At 31.7% G+C, this 20,176-nt stretch overlaps 1 protein-coding gene across 3 annotated transcripts in view; it reads right to left on the bottom strand.

The window, feature by feature from the left end:
• Window positions 1-5,107: 5,107 nt before the first annotated feature.
• LOC106478269 (tetratricopeptide repeat protein 39A-like) overlaps window positions 5,108-20,176 on the bottom strand; it is an 82,004-nt gene continuing 66,935 nt past the window's right edge. For all 3 annotated transcript variants that reach the window (XM_022381844.1, XM_022381843.1, XM_013938802.2), the window contains 7 exons: window positions 15,891-15,982; window positions 13,973-14,134; window positions 13,393-13,510; window positions 12,352-12,463; window positions 10,360-10,474; window positions 8,502-8,618; window positions 5,108-7,231 (listed from right to left, as the gene is read on the bottom strand). In XM_022381844.1, the coding sequence (XP_022237552.1) occupies window positions 6,952-7,231; window positions 8,502-8,618; window positions 10,360-10,474; window positions 12,352-12,463; window positions 13,393-13,510; window positions 13,973-14,134; window positions 15,891-15,982 (996 nt within the window). In that variant the 3' untranslated portion in view covers window positions 5,108-6,951. The remainder of the gene's footprint in view (window positions 7,232-8,501; window positions 8,619-10,359; window positions 10,475-12,351; window positions 12,464-13,392; window positions 13,511-13,972; window positions 14,135-15,890; window positions 15,983-20,176) is intronic.

The following is a 20,176-nucleotide window of genomic DNA, read 5'->3' as shown; positions in this document are numbered from 1 at the left end:
AGGAGACCAGTAGTGGTTGGTGTTGAGGGACACTCACCAACCCCCATCATGAAAGTCCCAACAGCTAGGTGTAAAATACCAAGCACACACAGTGTCTATGTGACAGGAAAGCTAGATGGCCAAAGGTGCAACTTTGTCACAGACTCTGCATCTCAGCAAACCCTTGTGAGCATCAAGGTGTTAGATCACGAAGGAGTACCAGAAGCCATACAGAAGCTTTATGGTGTGACAGGACATTCTACAAAGGTTGTGAGGACCAGTGTGGGTAACTATTGAGCTCATGGGCATAAAGGACAGACAGAAAGTATACTTGGCTGACATTGAAGATGAATGCATATTAGGATTGGACTATCTACCACCAAGGAAGTTTGTAATTGATTTTGATAAAATGACGTTTGGGAATAACAAAGGCCAAGTTCCGGTAACTGTTAAAAGAGAGGTTGAACTAATTAGGTGCCATCAAGGTGAAGTCAAAGTGACTGAAGAAGTTGATGATGACGAAGTGGAACCAGGTCAAGAAGACATTGGGTCACATACGACAAAGATTTTATTGGATAGGCATGAGGCGAGATGTGAAAGAATGGTGCTGGACATGCAGTACATGTAGTGCAAAAAGGGGACCCAAGCATAAGGGATGCCCAACTTATGAAGAGTTGCCTGAAAATATGTCAGAGTTTGTGAAAGTGTTATCGGAAAGGATGGATGATGTTCACTATCAAGTGCGTTCAAGCTTGAAAACGTCTGCTGATTCAATGAAGTTAACTTATGATAAGAGATCTACTGAAGTCTGCTTTGTACCTGGAAACAAGGTATGGTTGTATAATCCCAGGAAGACCAAAGGGAAGTCTTCTAAGTTGTCTTCTCCATGGGAAGGCCCATATGACATAGTGGATCGTCTCTCAGACGTGACTTTCTGGGTAAAATGTGGTCGGCGAGGTAAACCAAAAGTGGTGCATGCCAACAGGCTTTGGCGTTATCACGGTCCAGGACATTTCAGTTGGGATGAAGTGGACAACAGGACAGAATGATGCTGCTGAAGACGTGCCACCTGAAGAAGCCACCGTCGAAGAAGAAACTCTACTCAGTTTTGAGAAGGGAAACGGTGAAGCTCTTGATGAAGTTACTGATGTGACTGTTATCGACGATAGAACATTTCCTGATGAAGCAGATGAACCCCATATGAAGCAGAAGCCAACGAGACGAAGACCAGTACGGAAGAAGATACGTCCCGTAAAATTAAGAGACTTTGTTGAATTGTAATTTTGTGTTTGTAATTATGTACATTTAATTAAGTTATTGTTAATTGTTATTGGTTTATTGTATGTGGTTATTGTTCGGGACAAACAATACTAAGGAGGGGCAGTGTTGCGTCAGTGAGGTCACATGACCTATTTTCTAGAAGTATCTTGTTCCTTCGTGAATGCCCTAGTATTTACTAGATATATGTTTTTCTGGTATATAAATAAGACGCTCACAACGTGACGAGATAATGTGTGTAGGTAGTGAGTAATCGAACTGCAGTCAGAAGTATTGTTGACGTTCGTTGATATAGCGTTTGTTTTAGCGCGATTGTTGAAAATAAGTGTATCGTAAAGTTATATTCAGAAAGAATAAACCAGTTTTATTAAATAAGGACTTGTGTCGCTAAAGTTTCGTCGGAACGAATTTACGGGAAATCAATTAACAAACGGAGACGTAACAATACTATTAGACACAGAAATATTAATAATACATATTTTGCGATTATCAACATACATTTCGCTCATCAATTTCAATAACTTTGATTTTTTATTTTAATTTCTCTCTCTCTCTCTCTCTATATATATATATATACACACTCATGAACTTGAGCTATCTCTTTTATTACAGTACTTAAATTGCGATAATTTTTGTCTTATGCAGTAATATCTGAAGGTTTTTAACACGTCCCTCAGGAGCCAAGGGGTGTCTTTACACTAAAATTTGTTGAATATTAAAAGTAAGTTCAATCCGGAAACTTCCAAAGAGGGTGGTTTTGGACGTATCTTTTCGAGACAAGTTTTCGTTTCTTAATTGATAAATTTTTAAGTGAAACACAGCATCCTCATGTCTCCATACTAGCTAGTACTAAGGTCTACCCATTGGGCGTATATACAGTATATATCAATAAAGTCACATTCTCAGCATCATTAATTAAGCATTTGCCAACCTTTTATGCTTCTGCTGTCGCCTTTTTATGTTTAGCTTTCAATTGAGATACGAATGATTTCACCTGCGATTCGATGGGGAAGGTCGAAGCATCACGATAGTCAGCAGTAGGATGAGCAGACAGGAACACTTTGAAAGCAGCTACAGACATAATATTGTACTCGGCTTGCAGCACAATATCTACCAAGGTGATTCTAAACGGTTCCTGAATACCTCTGCGTGTTATTTGGAAACGTCCATGCTTCTTGTACTTGGCTGTTAAACTGACGGATTTCAGTGAACTTAACACTTCAAATCACTTTCGCAGCCCCAATGCTAAAATATTGCAGGAAATGCTTTCTTTTTTAGCTAATAAACATGTCCAAAAAATTTCAGTTCAAATTAAGAAAAAGCGGATTGGTTAGTATTTTGTTTTTGTCTCGTGTGGGGCCTGTTCAAAAATCGTAAATTCGTACAAATTTGGTTGTACTGTTCTTATAGTTACCCAAAAGTTCCGGATATAATTTAGGAAATCATGATTCAGCGTATGATACTGTGCCTCTTCAACACTGGCACCGTAGAATGCAAATTCGGCACATCATGAAATTCGAAACGCACGACTCTGCCCTTGTAATGCAACACATAACCAACAAACTTACCCAGTAAGTACGTAGCTTGTTATTCTCATGATATCTAGGAAATGAGTATTCTACGAGCTGAAGGGAAAAAATTCGAAAACTGATTCACCCTACAACGACTTGCCCTCGTTATTCTCGTACGTTCGTATCGTCTTTCTGGCGAGGTAGACTTCTGCCCTTCGTTTAATATTTCGTATAATAATATACTAAACTTTATATAACGGTAGGTTATCAGGTTCTTTCACACAACAATCACATGAATTTTGTCCTCTTTGATGTACAGAATTCTATTATCATCACTTACACACGCAATTACAGGTTCAATTAAGATATATATATATATATATATAAGTGTGTGTGATTAAAATATATGTTATTCGAATAGTTTTGAAAAACAAGCAAAGAAACCAAAATCGGCATGATACAAAAAACGATTAAAAAGAAATACATTGTTGTGAAATTACACCACGCTGTACTAATACGAATCGTCAAAAAATAATATTTTTTATACAACTGAAAGAACGCACGTTAACTGCTGATACCGAATAATCTAAGAAATTGATTTTTTTTTTAACTGACAGAACAGTAATGGTTATCTCCTCATGATGTATAGTTGGAGTTTTATCTCGAACTGACGAAATATTTAAAGTTGTCATCTACAGATGTAGTGTGTGAACTTTATTTTAAACTCATATAATAGTAGATTCAAAATGGCAGAGAAACGTTTGATGCTGAGTAAATTTAGTTTCTTAATCGATAGTCATCAACAGTTGATATATATATATATATATATATATATATATATATATAGTTAGATGTAAAGTGTGAACTTCTTTTCCAATTGCAACATAACCACAGTTGGACATATACCAGTGTAGTTGGACTTTTGTTTCCAATTCACAAAATACTTTGTTGTATGAACATTGTTTTCAACTGACAAAATAGTATCAGTTGACTGTTTGTTTCAGAACAAAGCTACATTGGGCTATCTACTGTGTCCACCATGGGAAATCAACCCCTGGATTTTAACATTGTAAGTCCCAAAACTTACAGCTGTCCCACTTAACAATTGATACCTCAAGATACAGTGAGATTTGTACTGCATACAGAAATTATCAAAATGATTGAAAATTCCATTAATAGTTTTTATTTTGTTTGTATATCTATAGCTGTAATGTTAAAATGACTATATATGTATATATAGTCATATAAAAATATACCCATAAAAATTATATTATGCTGTTAAAAAAATGTAAAAAACATATTAACTCCAAATCATGTAAATACATACTTCTGATCAAAATTTATAATTAACTTAAAACATCTTATGTTTTTGATAAGAATATCACCTATTCCTATTATTTGCCCCAAATGATGATAAAAATATTTGATGTATTTATGAATACTGTATAGAAAAATGGTTTAAAATATCCGTGAAAGAAATTCAATCTCTTCTTCTCTCTCTTTTAAAAACCCCACAATGTCTGTTACTCAACACTATGAGTATTTTATTATTAAGAAAAGGATCAGGAAAACAAGCTATATGCAAAACAAGCTAGTTCAAAGAAGTTCATTTTCAGAATCACAATTTTACTGGGAACAAAAAAAAATAGTACATTTGATATCCATTTATTAATAAAGAACAGCAGATGAAGAATATATTTCAAATATTGTGACTTTGAAAGTTCACTGTTAAGTACATAAATGTATAAATAATTATTTTTTAATTTCGACACATTAAACATTAGTTTTTCATCAGAGGAATAAAGCCAATGGTGTCTTATCTGATCTTCAGCTTCAAAATCATTTGGTTGAATGTTTGTCTGTACTATTACATGTATTGGATAAAAACTTACCAAGGAAAGAAACATTGCAGAAATACTCGTACAAATCAAGTTTTCTAGAATATTAAATAGATAAAGCTTTCAAAATGGAATAAACAGTATCTTATATCATTACCAGATCAAGCACATGACCACCAACTTGGTAAAAAAGGAATATCGAAGAGAGAAATTTTGAAATAAAATTTAGGAGTTGATTAAAATTGTTATTTTAGAGGAAATATATTTAAAAAAAAACTTGCACACAAAAGAATATACCAAAATTGAAAAACGTTAATACAAAATACTTGAATAAATACCGTATTTATTTTGATAAATGTTTATTTTATGAATGATAATTACTAACAATGGATACCCTTTCTTCTGTTATTCCTAATGTCAAAATATTTCCCTGCATTTGTTTGTTCGTTGTTAAGCACAAAGCCATACAATGGGCTATCTGTGCTGTGCCCACCATAGATATTGAAACCCAGTTTGCAACAATATTAGCCTTTAGGCTTACCACTGAGCCACTGGTTTTGAAAAATAGACCTAAACACTTTACACAAGTGTTGGAGGCAAAATATGGGTGTGTGGGGGCAAAACTGGAAATGAATCAAGCATATTAGAAACTAGGGGTTCAGATGCATGTTCCCCCTAAAATATTCGTAATTAGAGTGGCAATTTGTGCCTATGTCGTTGCAATAAGAGCTAAAATATGATGAAAAATATTTAAAAAAAAAGAGAAGAAAATGAATGTGAAAACAAAAAGTTTAATGACCTGCTTACAAGACCTTCATTTTTTACCTTAATCTCTTTATCTTATCTTTTCAACTCTTATGTTTGGCTTACAAATTCATTTTATTATTTTTGCTTAGAGTGAGTTATTATTATGAACCAAAAATTGTGTTGAAGTTGAGGAAATGAGAAATATTAACCTTATTCCAATGTCTGTGATAGATCTAAGAAACAAAACCCAGGTGTTTATTCTAACAACTTTAACTTAACTTTTAGTTTTAAGTATACAAGCATTAATGTAAATATATCACAGCTAACTTGTTCATCACACATGACAGGAATATATCTAAGTTGGAAGCAATGACAAAACTTGCCTTACATTGTATTAATATTATGAACACAACTTCTAATTCCAACAAAAACAAGTGACCAATGTTCAAAAGAAACATCTTAATTAATCTGTTCTCCATACAAACTTTGACATATATGTTTTGTCTTTTGTAAAGTTTTTTTTTTATGATTTACACAAACAAACAATAATTTTTAGTAATATTTTTAAAACATTATATAAGAAAACAAAGACATAAGTCAAATTTTAGAACTGGGTTTACCACAAGAAACTCAAAAATAGCAATCTCCAAACTATATGATCAATACATCAGGTTTTGTTATACTAAGTTAATTTATTACTGTTTTATATTGACAAATTGGAATTTTCTTGTTTGGATGACATATTTTCAAAAGATTTTCACTTATTGAAGAATTAGAATTCAACTTTGGTTTGAGTTTCTTGAAAATTTTTCCATTAGGAAATTTACACCAAAGTTGAATTATAAAGATATACATTTATAAGTACATTTTCAGATCAGAACATAACCCATTTCGAGCATACTTTTTATGATAGCAATACAAAACTCAGGTTTAAAAAATTTTATTCAACTATGTCAAACAGCAGAAACCAAAAAGAGTATGTGACAGATAGGTCAAGTAACATGGATGTTTTAATGATACACTAAACTAATACAACAAGTACGTAAAATCATTTTTTGTTTCATATAACACAGCATACTTGTCTAAATAACAAAAAATAATGCATTTTTTAAAGAATAATCTGTATTTATATAATGTTCAAATGTTTTTTTTTATTTCAATTACCCCATGAATTATTAACATGCTTACAAACACATAAAAAACTATATATAATAAAATTGAAACCAATTTCACTTGTTTTACACTACAATTGTTTCTTGGAAATAGTGTAAAGTCCATATGAAACCAAAAAAACTTAGCTTTTAACACTAAACAGTTAGATCATTCATGGAAGACATCTAAGTACCAACAGCAATTTCCTATGTTTGTAACATATATATATATTTTTTGATATTTGTTGATAACATTTTTCAAAGATGTTCTGAAGATTTGTTATTACTATACACTATCACATAGTTGTGATGCCTACATTTGTTGTTGAACCAACAATATAATATATATATCTTTATTAAAAATATATAGCCTATTTGTGGAACAACAATGGTACTTCACGAAACATCTACTCAAGGTCTACATGAGTAGCATTTCTACTGGTCTGTTTATTGTCCAACTACTGACCTCAGAGAGTCGGGTGGAGCCAAATGATTTTTAGATTTGTTGGCTAGTGATGGTTCTAACCCAGATAGTGAGAAGTCTAAGACTTTCGGAGTATCAACCATTAGATAATGGTCTGTTGTTTGCTGTAGAGAATGACGACGAGAAGGGGTTGAAGCTTCTTGAAGTTCTGTGAACAAGTGATTTGTAGCCTGAAGCTTTTTGTGAACAGCATGCAGTCGAAAATGAAGCATAACTTCAGTAAGGTAACCATGGTAATTGTGTCTACAGAAATGTGTAAAAGTCATACAACAACAGTCATTCACCAATTTTCTTGGACCATATTTACAAAAATATCACCAACATAGAAGTGGTGAACAAAAAATACATAAGAAATATTACATTATTATAAAGGAAAAAATATGATTTCATTTACATTTTTCATTTCGTAGATGTTAATGTAAAGCAAAATGTTACATGGCTATGTATTTAAATCAATACTGAATTGTGATTACTCTTTAAATGGATACACATTTACAGTGTAATGTAGAATAAAGTAATATTTGACTATGTTCATTGGGATAGTGTCTAGAAAGCATTTGAATAAATATTCTAAAAAATTGCATTAAAAAGAATTTTTTCAAACACTTTATGTAAAGCCTCCTTGAGCTGTAATAATGTATTGTTGCATCAGCGAGTCACATGACTACTGTGACGCCACGTTTCTAGAACTATCCTGTACTTTGGCGAATGCTCTAGTATTTACTAGATATAGGGTAGTCGGGTATATAAAAGAAGGTGACAACGTGACAGGGTAATGTAATGTGTGTGTAGAGAGAGAGACGTATTGTTGAAGTTAACGTTCGTTCGTTATAGTGTTTGTTTTAGCGCGAATATTGAAATTTAGTGTATCGTAAAGTTATATTCGCAAAGAATAAACCAGTTTTATTAAGTAAAGATTTGTGTCGTCAAAGTTTCGTCGGAACGAAGTTACAGAAAAATCAATTAACAAACGGAGACGTAACAGTATGATAAATCCTAATTTAGCTATATTAGTCTTGATAAACCCTAATTTAGCTTTAACTTAACTGTGACAACTTATGGTAAATCTTTAACCACAGCTAGAATAATGTATAAGATACATTTTTTTAAAGTATCTATTGCATGGTAAAAGCTCAACTAAAGCACAGAATTGTATGATTAAACATAATTTGGCTGTAATAGTGTTTGTTTAACTACTGGAGATCTGTAAGTTGACAATGCACAAAAGAGTTTGTAATAAATTTCATAATAAATGTTTTTGAGCTTACATTCACAGAAATTAGGTTTTGTTAGCTGTTACATGGCAGTATGTTCACTATAATAGACATTTAAAAATCACACCTTTAACCCTTCATTTGCAGCTTGTGTAAATCTGTCTATCACCCCATGTGCAAAGATTCACAAAATTTTATGGCGGGTTATTCAAAACGTTGCATGCAAAATACTTGCATCATATGATGTCAACTGCAGTTGAAGGGTTAATATCATTCACAATAAAAAAATATCAGTTTACCTTGCCAAGTGAAGCCATTGTGAAGCCTCAGAATTTCTTCCTTGTTCAGTAAACATAATGGCAAGTTCTCCTGCAGCATAAGGAGGTATGAAGGAATCTTCCTTAATTTCTTTCTCACTGACATGAAAGAAATAATGTGTCATAAAAAAAGTTTTTTTTTGTAAACAGTACTGAAATGCTTAACACATGACGTATTCTTAATCTTAATGTTTTCAGTCATGTTGCTTCATCTTAATAGCTATGGGTAACAAGTAAAAATAAGATAAAAATACTGCATAAAAATTAAACAAACATTCATTGTTTTAACCAAATAATTATCTTTGGCTGGATTTACGAAAAACACAAAAATATTACTCAGTAAAATATTAGTGTTTTTTCTTCTCAGCAATATAATTATATAAGGATACGAGGTATGGTATGGTATTTCCAACCTGAACAGTACCTTATACAGCATACACGCTAAATGGCCAGGCCAGAGACCCCTTATTCAGGCATAGCCATTCATAATTTAAAGCTGTTGACCAGAGATAGGGAAACCAGTCAACAGTATCATCATCTAAATAATCAGTCTTTACAAAAACTTGGGATTGTTATTTTTATAAGGTGCACACAACATAAACTGTGGTGTTATTCATCAGTAAATGTACGAGCACAAACCTCAGACCTATCAACTTGCAGCCCAGCAAACTAACAATTAGGCCATGTCCAGTCTTAAGGTTATAAGAATTAGAGTAAGGTTACTATGCAGCTTCAGATTGTAGATATCTTTATAGTATGTAAAACGAAAGATTTATATAAATTTTAAGAAATAAATTGTATGATTATGCATAGGATACTTCTTAATAACATGTAAAATAATGTCTTAGAAAGATACCCCTTTTTAGCTCACAAATTACAATTCAGGCCTTATTCATTTATCAAGTTAACTGTGGATACACGCAACTATGTATGTTACGCTAGTTTTTATATTGTAAATTTCTTTTCTGTAAATTGTACTTCTTCTCTTTATGAGCCCCCAGTGGCACAGCAGTGTGTCTGGAAACTTTCAACGCTAGAAACTGGGTTTCAATACCCGTGGTGGGCAAAACACACATAGCTCATTGTGCAGCTTTGTGCTTAACTATAAACAAACAAACAATCTCCTTATGATTTTTAGAAATAGAATCAAATCCTTTTTTTGAAGAAAGAGAAAAAACTAGGAGTTATAGTAGACTATGTAATTCATGATAATTTAGACTAATGCAGTCACACACTATACATTTTCACAAACTATTGTTGACATCTGTCTATTTTAAGGATCATTTCTCACTTAAATATAAACTCATACATACATGTAAATACATTTTTATATTTACAAATAATAATAAAAAAAATATAACAAAGAAGGAACAACCATAGGTGACACAATTTATAAATAAGATCAGAACTTTCACAAAAATTTTAATTTGCTGTATCTTAGAGATAAAGAAAATTTAACAGTAGTATATTATAAGTTTCACTTCTAAATAGCATTTGAGTATTTTTTAAATTCTATTTTAATTTTATAACCGTATAAAATGTTTACATTACGCTAAATAAACAACATTTACCTCCAAATAAAAACAAATGATTACGTCTTTAAGTACAAACAATATTCAGTCCTAAGTGTAAACAAGCACAAACAAACACTACGTTTAAACAAACAGCATTCATGAGTAAACTAAAACAATTTTATATTCTAAACATAGTCAATTCATACCTTTTGTAAATTTCGTGTGGTTTTTAAAGACTCTTTCTATGTATTAGCAATCTTAATATGGAAATTTTAATAATAGCTCTTCCTGTTTTCTTAAAATAACACACTAATAAGATTATGTACTTTCTGACAATTTCCTTGAAATACTCTTCAGCTTGGAGAGGGCAGTCAAGATATTTCAGAACAACACCACGCAATAATGTTAGCATATAGTAGTCATCCACAGCTTCATGATTTTCTGTGCAGTAATAATAATAAAAAACAGGTGTTAAAACACAGTGAAATAGCAAAAGAATAAAAAATCTTAACTCTTTTTTTGACATCAGTACAATATTTAAAACAGGCACACTTAATAACTTTGAATAGATATTATTACTTCATTAAACAATGTTGTTAATAATAGCATCTCATTATGGTCAGAAATAAATGGCATACCTTTCATAAACTATTCAATATTAGTAAAATTATTAACACTATTTTTATGTGTATAAATATATATATATATATAACTGGGTTGGGTGTGGTATAGTGATTAGTGTGCCCAGATTGTAAATCCAACACTTCAAAGTAGTTTGCATCTCATTACTGCAGAAAATGTACTCCACTCTTTAAGGCCATGGATGTGCTATACAAATGATGGTAGAAACCCACTGCTCAGTCAGAAAAACACTAGCCCAAGAGTAAGAAGTGAATGCTGTTGACTTGCTGCCTTCCCTCTCGCCCAGGGATATCCAAAATATGGCCCAAAGAAAGGTATCATACATAATCCATTATAAAAACTGCACATTCAAAAATAAAGTGTGTTTGGTTTCTATATATTAAAATAATTGTTAGCACTTAAAATATTTAAAGTCGCCGACTGTTGTCCTTTTTGCCGAATTTGTACTAAAGTGCAAGGTTATTAAAGTGAAAACATGCCTTTATACATGCAAAAGTAAGTAAGAGTAATTGAGTTTTAAATTTGGTGTATTAAAACTGGTAAGGGTCAGGTATTGAATATTTTGTTCCTGTGGCTTCTGTCTAGAAGTGTACATAGCCTACCAGGCTTAAAAGTTTGAGTCACGAATGCTCTAGTCTATCAGTTCAAAATGGTTATGCACAGATTGCCCTTGTTTAGCTTTGTGAGAACATTCTGAAACAAAGAAAAGTGTTTGTACTTGCTATTAACAAATATAAAAAATGGTGTGCACCATCTAATAGTTGATCATTTTAGCTATTTTGTTGTGCTTCAAACTCTTAGTAAATTCTTGAAACTAATAAATACTTATCGAATCTTGTTAATCCTACTATAAAAATTCAAATATAATTTAGCCTGTACATAAGAAGTACTAGACAAACATATTAACAAACAGCTATGGAAATAAAAATATTATGATAATTCATATTTTAATTCACTTAAATATATTACTATTAAAAATCAATATTTACTTCGCTGTATATTTTGCTAATTACAAACTCTATCTGATACTACTGACTCAAGACCAGTTTTTCGACAGTTTTACAGGGTTGATTTTAGATATTTTGCCACATCCTAGGGAAGTTTTAAAATATAATTTCCAGTGGAATCACTGCACCATTATCATTATTAAAAATATATACATCTATGTAGTATCAAACGAATAAAATATCCACTTTTAGTAAGCTTCGACTTTAGTACTCTTATTTGTGTCTTTCTTCATAGAACTTGGTTTTCTTCATTCTTTTTTTTTTTTAATGATATGGGTGTAAAGTACTATTTTAAAGATCTAGTTGGTTGTTTTATATTTAATGTGGATTATCTTACTGTGTTTGTGTTTACGAACACAGTTTCCAAGTCAGTAAGACTCAACAAAGGATCTATTGAAAGTAAAATTAATATAAAACTTTTCTTAATTTTGACACCCTAAGCAGTACCCTAGTTACATTGCATGCTCACAAAATCCCTGCCTGCACTTACAGATAATGATAAAGAAACAATGTTTGCCACAATTTTGATTCTGAGCCAGTCTTACAAAGACACTCACTCTAGTGAAAACAATACTCCAACAGCTGAGTAACATAACAATAAAGAAACACTAAACTCCTAGTCTCCACCAATGGAACAATGAATGAAACACTGAAATAGCTTTCATTTACCTTTGGCTTTTTTTGCTTTGGAAACATTGCTCTCAATCATGTGCAGGTATACTCTTAACAGGTGTGGGGCTTTTGCCAAAACAGGAAAACCATGCCAGAGGTACAGTACTTCCTACAGAGAAGAATTACTCCATTTTATCAAGTTACATTATATGTGATAAAGATGAAGACAGATAAGGCAAGAAACATTTTTATTTACAAAAGGTTTGGATGTTTCGCTCTTATTTCATTTTCAGTGAAGTCTAAAAATGGTGTTTTGCAAAAAGACTAACAAACATTCTTAGAATTGAAATTATTATAAATAACTTTACTCAACCCTAGAAATGCCAGCATTACATTTTCAATTATTAACAAGTGGTATGGGGTCATAGTATTTCCTTGCTAGTATTCTAGGGTTAATATCCAACTTATTGTTCAAGTATGGTGTTCTTTATAACTTGATGTGTACCATGCAATTTTGTTACCTTGTTAAATAATCTTCCTCACTTGTATCTTTTAGTTAAATGGTTCAAGTACCTTAATTAATGTTATTATATTATTATAATAATAAAATAACTTAGAGAAAAAGGGTTAAATTTATTCATAGAAAAATACATAGATATTTCTCCATAAATGTTACATCATTAAATTGTCATGACTCGTGCTGGTAACCTAAGCCGGCTCTCTCTTAATCTGAACAACATACTAGATAACTCATAGATTAGGCACTTCCTAATTCAATTATTAGAATCATTTGTATTTGATAAAGAGGTTAAAACTTTGGGTTTCAGTGTCAAAAGCATTGAAACTGAACACATTAACATTTTCATAATATTTTCTTTTATGGTTATAAAAAGTTAATACAAAAGATAGAGCCAATATGCTAATGTTTTGTAAAGATAGTGGTATGCAGTGTCCATAGAATTTCAAAATTAAAAATCAAAGGAACACAGGCATATGAATTCTCCGAGCTTTGTTTGATTAAAAGGTTTTAATTTTGACAGCAATTCAAGGATATATATATATATATGTATTCTTGAAAAAAAACCTGAAAATGTATACCACAATAGGTAATGTAAGCTGTTGATCCTGTCTGAAAAACTTTTCTGCTCGTTTTACACAAAACTTTTCAATTGGTGCAGATTTCCCTGCAAATTTCTGTTTCAGTTCTGGAACTTTCCTGCAATAAGATCACCCAAAGCAATGAAGGACAAATATATATTTACTTAAATATTCATAATATCATTTGAAATAATAAGAATACAAAACATTTACTCTAGAATTTGCAGTAAAATAAGTTTTAACTGTGGTGAAACTGTTTATTATTCTTGTGATTTCATGTAAAAAGGAAAATTATGCAAAAGTAAAGACACACTGAAACTAAAATACAGTCTTCAAATCATATTTTTCACACCAGATCAAAAGAGCAATGGGATATGAACAGTTTTAATGAATATATAAAAAAGATTAGTATCAGAGGTGAAAGTATGCAATAGAAGTTATTTACCTCTGGTGTTGGAAATTATGACACAACTTTAAGTATACCAAATTGAATACATCACACTTCTAAATACAAAATACTAATAAATATAGTTTTAAAATTTACACAGAACATTTATATGGAATTGATTTACACACTAACTTGAACGTGTTAACAATTTCTTCCAACAAGCTGGTCTTTCCATCCAGCATCTGCATATACAGGAAACAACCGTAGAGGTAATAATAAGTGGCTGGTGACCAGCGACACTCCTTACACAAGGTATCACAGCAATTTGCTGCATTAACCCAGTCACATTTATAGCTAGAAAATGTAAAGCATTTTTATAAATAAAACAGTAAAAATATGCATGGTCAAAACAGTTTGTGAATCAGACTGAATAAAACTCCAAATGCTTTCAACGGGTCCATCCATCATAAGCCTTACAAGTCAATAGTATCTATATAAATATAATAGTACTGTCTGTTGTCTGTCCGTGTAACTACTTTGCAGGGTGTGGATGAATCTTCACCAAATTTGGTATGGAGGTTCATTAGGTTCATGCAGAGGTACATACAAATCTATATATATAATAGTACTGTCTGTTGTATGTCCATGTAACTACTTCTTCACCAAAATTGGTATGGAGTTTCATTAGGTCCATGCAGGGGTACTTAAAAATTTTCAGTTTTGCATCTTGAGTTTTGCAGTTTTTATGGGCATTTTTGCATCTTTTACCACTACTTCACCCCCTGTAAATGGATATTCACCAAATTTGTTATGGAGGTTCATTGGGTCCATGGGGAGATACACACAAATTTTCATGTTTGCATTTTGCAGTTTTTATGGGAATTTTTTTGCATTTTTTACCACTACTTTGCTCCATGTAGATGGATCTTCACCAAATTTGGTATGGAGGTTTGTTGGGTCTATGCAAAGATACATACAAAGTTGCTGTTTCACATTTTGCAGTTTTTATGGGCATTTTTTACAATTACATATAAGGAAAGCAACTTTTTATGTCCTAAGATAACCTTTCATTAATCATGAATTTACATAAATTCCATCCAAAGGACGAGTACTCCAGCTAGTCTAAAATATATTCCTAACAATTTGTTTCATTCTTCACATGTATATAATATGCAATATTTTAGATTAAACTTGTAATTTACAGAATAAAATTAAATGAGAATCAATAGATCTTCTCAGTCACTAACTTAGTCCTATGAGCATGGGTGGGGTCATAGTGTACATGTCATGATTTTTTGTTCCATTAAATCTGCTAGTATGTGTGTGTGTGTGTGTGTGTGTGTGTGTGTGTGTGTGTGTGTGTGTGTGTGTTTGGTGAAGTGATGCATAAATAAAGTTATCATGTATTCCATTCCTACTCGCCATGTGTCACTCTGGTGATATAAATATCTATTTGGGCAATTTGGAAGGGAAGTTTCATATGAACTTCTCTGGGGAACACCTTTCAGAACACTATCAAATATGTAATTAAGTAAGTTTAACCACACAAACGTATCTAAAGGTTAGTCAATTTGATAATAAATAAACACACACATACATATGTACATATATATATATATCTAGAGAGAGAAAGGGAATATAAACTGAAAGAAAAGAAGTATTGGTACTTTTATGTTATTAAAAAAAGATGTATATGTTTTTCTTTAAGAAATAAAAGCTAAATAAAGTATGCAAAAAGCTGAAAATACAAAAAATAGTTTCCAAAGCTTAAAGGGTCAGAAATGTGATCAGCATTTTAACCAAAACCATTGATTGAGAGCTCAGAAAAATAATGTTTATGATTAAATACAAGTTGTAGGATCATCTTTCATGGAATAAAATAAATATAAGAAGCAGGAAAAGACGTATAATGAAGCAAAAAACAAGTTATATAAGAAACCAAGTTATTCTGTGAATACACAAACTGTTTAGCCATTGTAAAGGAAATTATAGTTTAATTAACTGAAAATGGCCTAAAGTACATACTATGTTATAAAAGTAAAAACTGGTTTCAAAGTTTCAAAAATAAGATAATAAACTTCATAGTTCGAAGTCAGAAGATTAAACTCACCAGTAACACCATATCTTCTCCCAGAAGCACATGTAATGGAACTGTCTCCATTCTTGCTGTGCTTTAATGCTATCATCATATGTCTGTATAGCCTGAAGCATAAAACAAAAACTTTCATTTATGACTGTTTAGTCTGAGATAGGCGGTAAATCACAATGTAAAAAATTACACACATCTTTTATGTATGTTATAGTATGAATATTCAGTTTTAAACTTCATCACATTTTTTTTTCCTCCAGTATCTTACACTCCTAATTTTAAACAAATACAAGACAATAAATATTTCATTCAAGTAAACCACGTTTAAAAAGCTAGAAGATTACTTTAACCAAATTCTTCACTGCTAACTCTAAAAGGTGTATTAATATTCAGTCATTTATTTTCCAAAGTAACCCCCACAAACACAACAATCTGTTCATGATGAATCAGACAGTTTGACCCAGATACTTAAAACAGCAGAGCTTTCTTGCAAGTCATCTTTCATCCTTCAGCAAAATACATGTGTCAATCTTTGCATATAGCTATATGTCTTATTGTGATATACTTGTTTTTCTTAACTGAAGTCAGTATAAATTACATTTCATGAAACCAAACAAAAAGTTGTAATGTTGATTTGAATTGATGAGACTGTACTATTATACCAGAGCCTGATGAAAAAAAAAAAGAAGATATTTTTAATTAATTGAAATATGTACAGATCATACTATATTCAGCTTTTTAAGTTTTAGAGTTGCAATTCTTTTTTTATACTAAGTCCTTTGTTTTGAATCTTTAATTAACTATTTCTATATTCAATACATTTACAAAGTTCTTCAGTCTTTACATCTGTGAACTTAGCTGTTTGCATGAGTTCCAAGAGTGAGATTCTATAGATCATGGGACTTTCATTTGTTGTTCAGTTTCCATGCATCTTTATGTTATGTTACTGAAATAAAGATTAATTTGTTCAAATCTTCAGTTAGCTCTACAGGGTGGCTATATTTTTTCCAAACCTTTTTCCCTGACTTTCAGGCAAAATTCCAGATTCTTCTAAACCTACACATGCACACATTGATGTTTCAAACTTTTCTTATAATCTTGGAATTTTAGATCACCTCCACCACCTTAATTAAATGGTAATATAAATTTCAGAACATACTTCAGATTATGGTATTACAGAAAAAGATCTTCAAAATAAAAAGACACTGCAACTTCATGATAGACAATAAATTATTTGCATTTTATTAATAAAAGAATATTTTACCTAACCTATGATCAAATACAATGAATTAGATAATTATCACTAGCTAAAATAACATAGTGACTGACCAAGATTATGTTAAAATATACTTTTGTATCCTATATTTTCAATGTATTAAATCAGGTGTTTGCTAGAAGTGAGCTTGTCATTACAATGACATCAAGATCAAGAAGTTCATGAAATATGAATACAATATAAATATGAGTAATCAGTAATGACAGAACCAGTTCAATAACAGACAGTATGCTAAGCAGCAAGTTAGTGAGCATTGATTGATTGACTGATTGAGTCAATGTCAGAAACACTATTCAGCATTAATAGAGAGAATGACTGCATCTATTCAATTACTTTCTCAATTATGCACCTGTTTATTTGTTAAATCTAATTAAGTTAAATGTACATACCATTTATCTCAGGATTTCTATTAAAACATTGTTTGTGAAGTTAGGCCTAAAAAGTATAAGTGAAAGTGGCTGTAGCAAATGTTTATTGAAGAGATAAATTAGTTACCATTGCATGGACTGAGCTTGACATAAATTTTACCACATAATCAAAGAACCCTTACAACAATAGAATACACCAAAACACTGGTGTCAGAAGTGGAATTATTTTGGTGGATATAAAAAGAGCTTTTGAGTAAATATCAACTTCCAAGTAGACAACACAAAGTAAGATCAGAAATTTATTGGAGCTTTTGAAATGGTTAAAAGAAGGACAAGAAGAAACAGAAAATGAGAGTAAGACCAAAAGAAAAGAGAGAAAATTATAAGAAAACCACAAAAAAAAGACAAGAATTTAAGAGAAGAATTAAAAGAAAGAGATGCAGTGTTTAAAAAAGAATCAAGAACAAATACGAACAAAATCAATGAAGCTATTAGAGATATACAGAAAGATTACAAGAAGAAGATTGAAAAAAGTACAGAAAGGCTGTGATTACAAAAATCAAAGTACAAAAATAAATCAATGACCAATGACAGAATAAAACATTTTGAAAAAATTGGTAAATCCAAATATTAAACAAGTCACATCTCTTTCTGCATTTGCACAACAATTCTAACCTAAGGTACAACAAAGTTTAATCCAAGATGTGGCATCCACAAATGAGGATGAAGTATTAATGTGGTCTAACTTATTCAGAAGATCAATAATTGTGCAGAAAAAGCCTCATGGAAGACAGTTGCTCCATACAGCCTAAAGATAAAGAAATACTGAGAACAGTTGGCTTCATTATGCCTGCAAGATGAATCGTTATACTGAAAATATCAGTGGACAGAAACAATGGCTATAGTTGGTACTTCCACTCTCGCTACATTCAGAAGCACTCTGCTATCTCGACAACCTTCCAACAGCTGGATACTTAGGCATTAAGAAGATACTGGAAAGAGTAAAAGAACACTTCTATTAGGGATCTGTAGAAAACTGGTGTAAATCATGTGAACTATGCTGTAAGAAACAAAAAGCACAGGCAGATACACCAGTATTGTGTTGGTGCATCACTTGAGAGAGTTGTTGTCAACATGCTTGACCTTCTACTACAGAGTAACAGTGGGAATAAATACATCACAGTTGTGATGGACTATTTCACCAAATGGCCTAACCAGAAGCAGATATTCTAGCAAGGATTTAAAGAATTCCTTTCAATATTTGGAGTGCCTATAGAACTTTGAGTTAACCTTACTTGTAGAAATGTATAAGATCCTTGGAATCTAAAAGACCAGGACAACAGCCCTTCATCCACCTTCCAGTAGCATGGTGAAGAAATCCAACTGTGCATTTTAAAATCAATTAGCCATTTAGTTGGATGAACTTCAGAAAATATGAGATCAAGATTTTCCAATGCTACTTACGAGTTACTAAACAGCAGTACACGAAGCTACAGGCAATACACCATCATCAATGATGTTTGGTAAAGAATTTATTTAAAGTGCCATTGGACCTTCTGTACTTACATCCAGAGGACACTCACTCAGCAGCCTTACACAGAATATGAAGAGAGAGTAAGGAACATGATTGATATCATACACAACATTACCAACAAGTTATAAAATGACGAGTTGCAATAATGTTAATACAGATAAGACTGGGTTCCATCAAGATGATATGGTATGGCTGTTAAATCCTATCTGCAAGAAAGGATGAACTCCAAGGTTAAGCAAGAGTTTGGAATGGTCATATATTGTAATGAAGAGAATTAATGACATGGTTTACAGGATCCAGAAGGTTTGTTTGTTTGTTTTGAATCTTGTGCAAAGCTATACAAGTTATCTGCACTAGCCATCCCCAGTTTAGCAATGACAGACTAGAGGGAAAGCAGTTAGTAAATCTAGAAAGCTCTTGAAAGTTAAGAATCAAGAAGCTTTCTGGACTACATAGAAGTAAGAGTACACTAAAAATATGAGTAACCAGTAATGATTGAGCCAGTTCAGTGCCAGTCAGTTATTAAGCTAAGCAGTGCATTAGTGATCGCTGATCGAGTCAGTTTAGTGTCAGAAAAGCTGTTCAGTAGTAAGATTTATCATGCCTATTCTATTCAATTACTCAGCAAAGATAATTAAGTTAAGCATACATACCATTAGTCTTGGAATTATTGTTCAATTATTTGTAACATTACGCCTACAAAGTGTAAGTGAATGTGGCCTTATAAAATGTTTATTGAAGAAATAACTTAACTCATTATCATTACATGGACTGGACTTGACTGATTATTTTTTTTACCAAATAATCCAAAAAAAACCTATCCAACGACTGAGCACATTACAACAATACTAATAATTGGCATAGCTATGCAGCACGATTTACATACAGTGTAACGTAAACAACTATGTTACGACCAAGGTAATTATGAGAATAAATTGCAAGTTTATTATGCATAATACATGGTTCAAAAATTAAAAAGTTAGTGGTCAGTACTTTGTAATTAAATACCTCAAACCCAAAAGTTCATAAAAATTTAAATAGTAATGCTGTCAATCTCAAAGCACACCATATAATAACAATGAATTAGGAAAAAAAAGAACTAGAAAGAGTAAAAAACTAATTTGTAAAT

The sequence above is a fragment of the Limulus polyphemus genome, unplaced genomic scaffold, assembly GCF_000517525.1.
Source record: "Limulus polyphemus unplaced genomic scaffold, Limulus_polyphemus-2.1.2 Scaffold195, whole genome shotgun sequence".
Lineage (NCBI taxonomy): Eukaryota > Metazoa > Arthropoda > Merostomata > Xiphosura > Limulidae > Limulus > Limulus polyphemus.
Note: the sequence above shows the minus strand (reverse complement) of the source record. Positions and strands in the feature narration are given on the sequence as shown.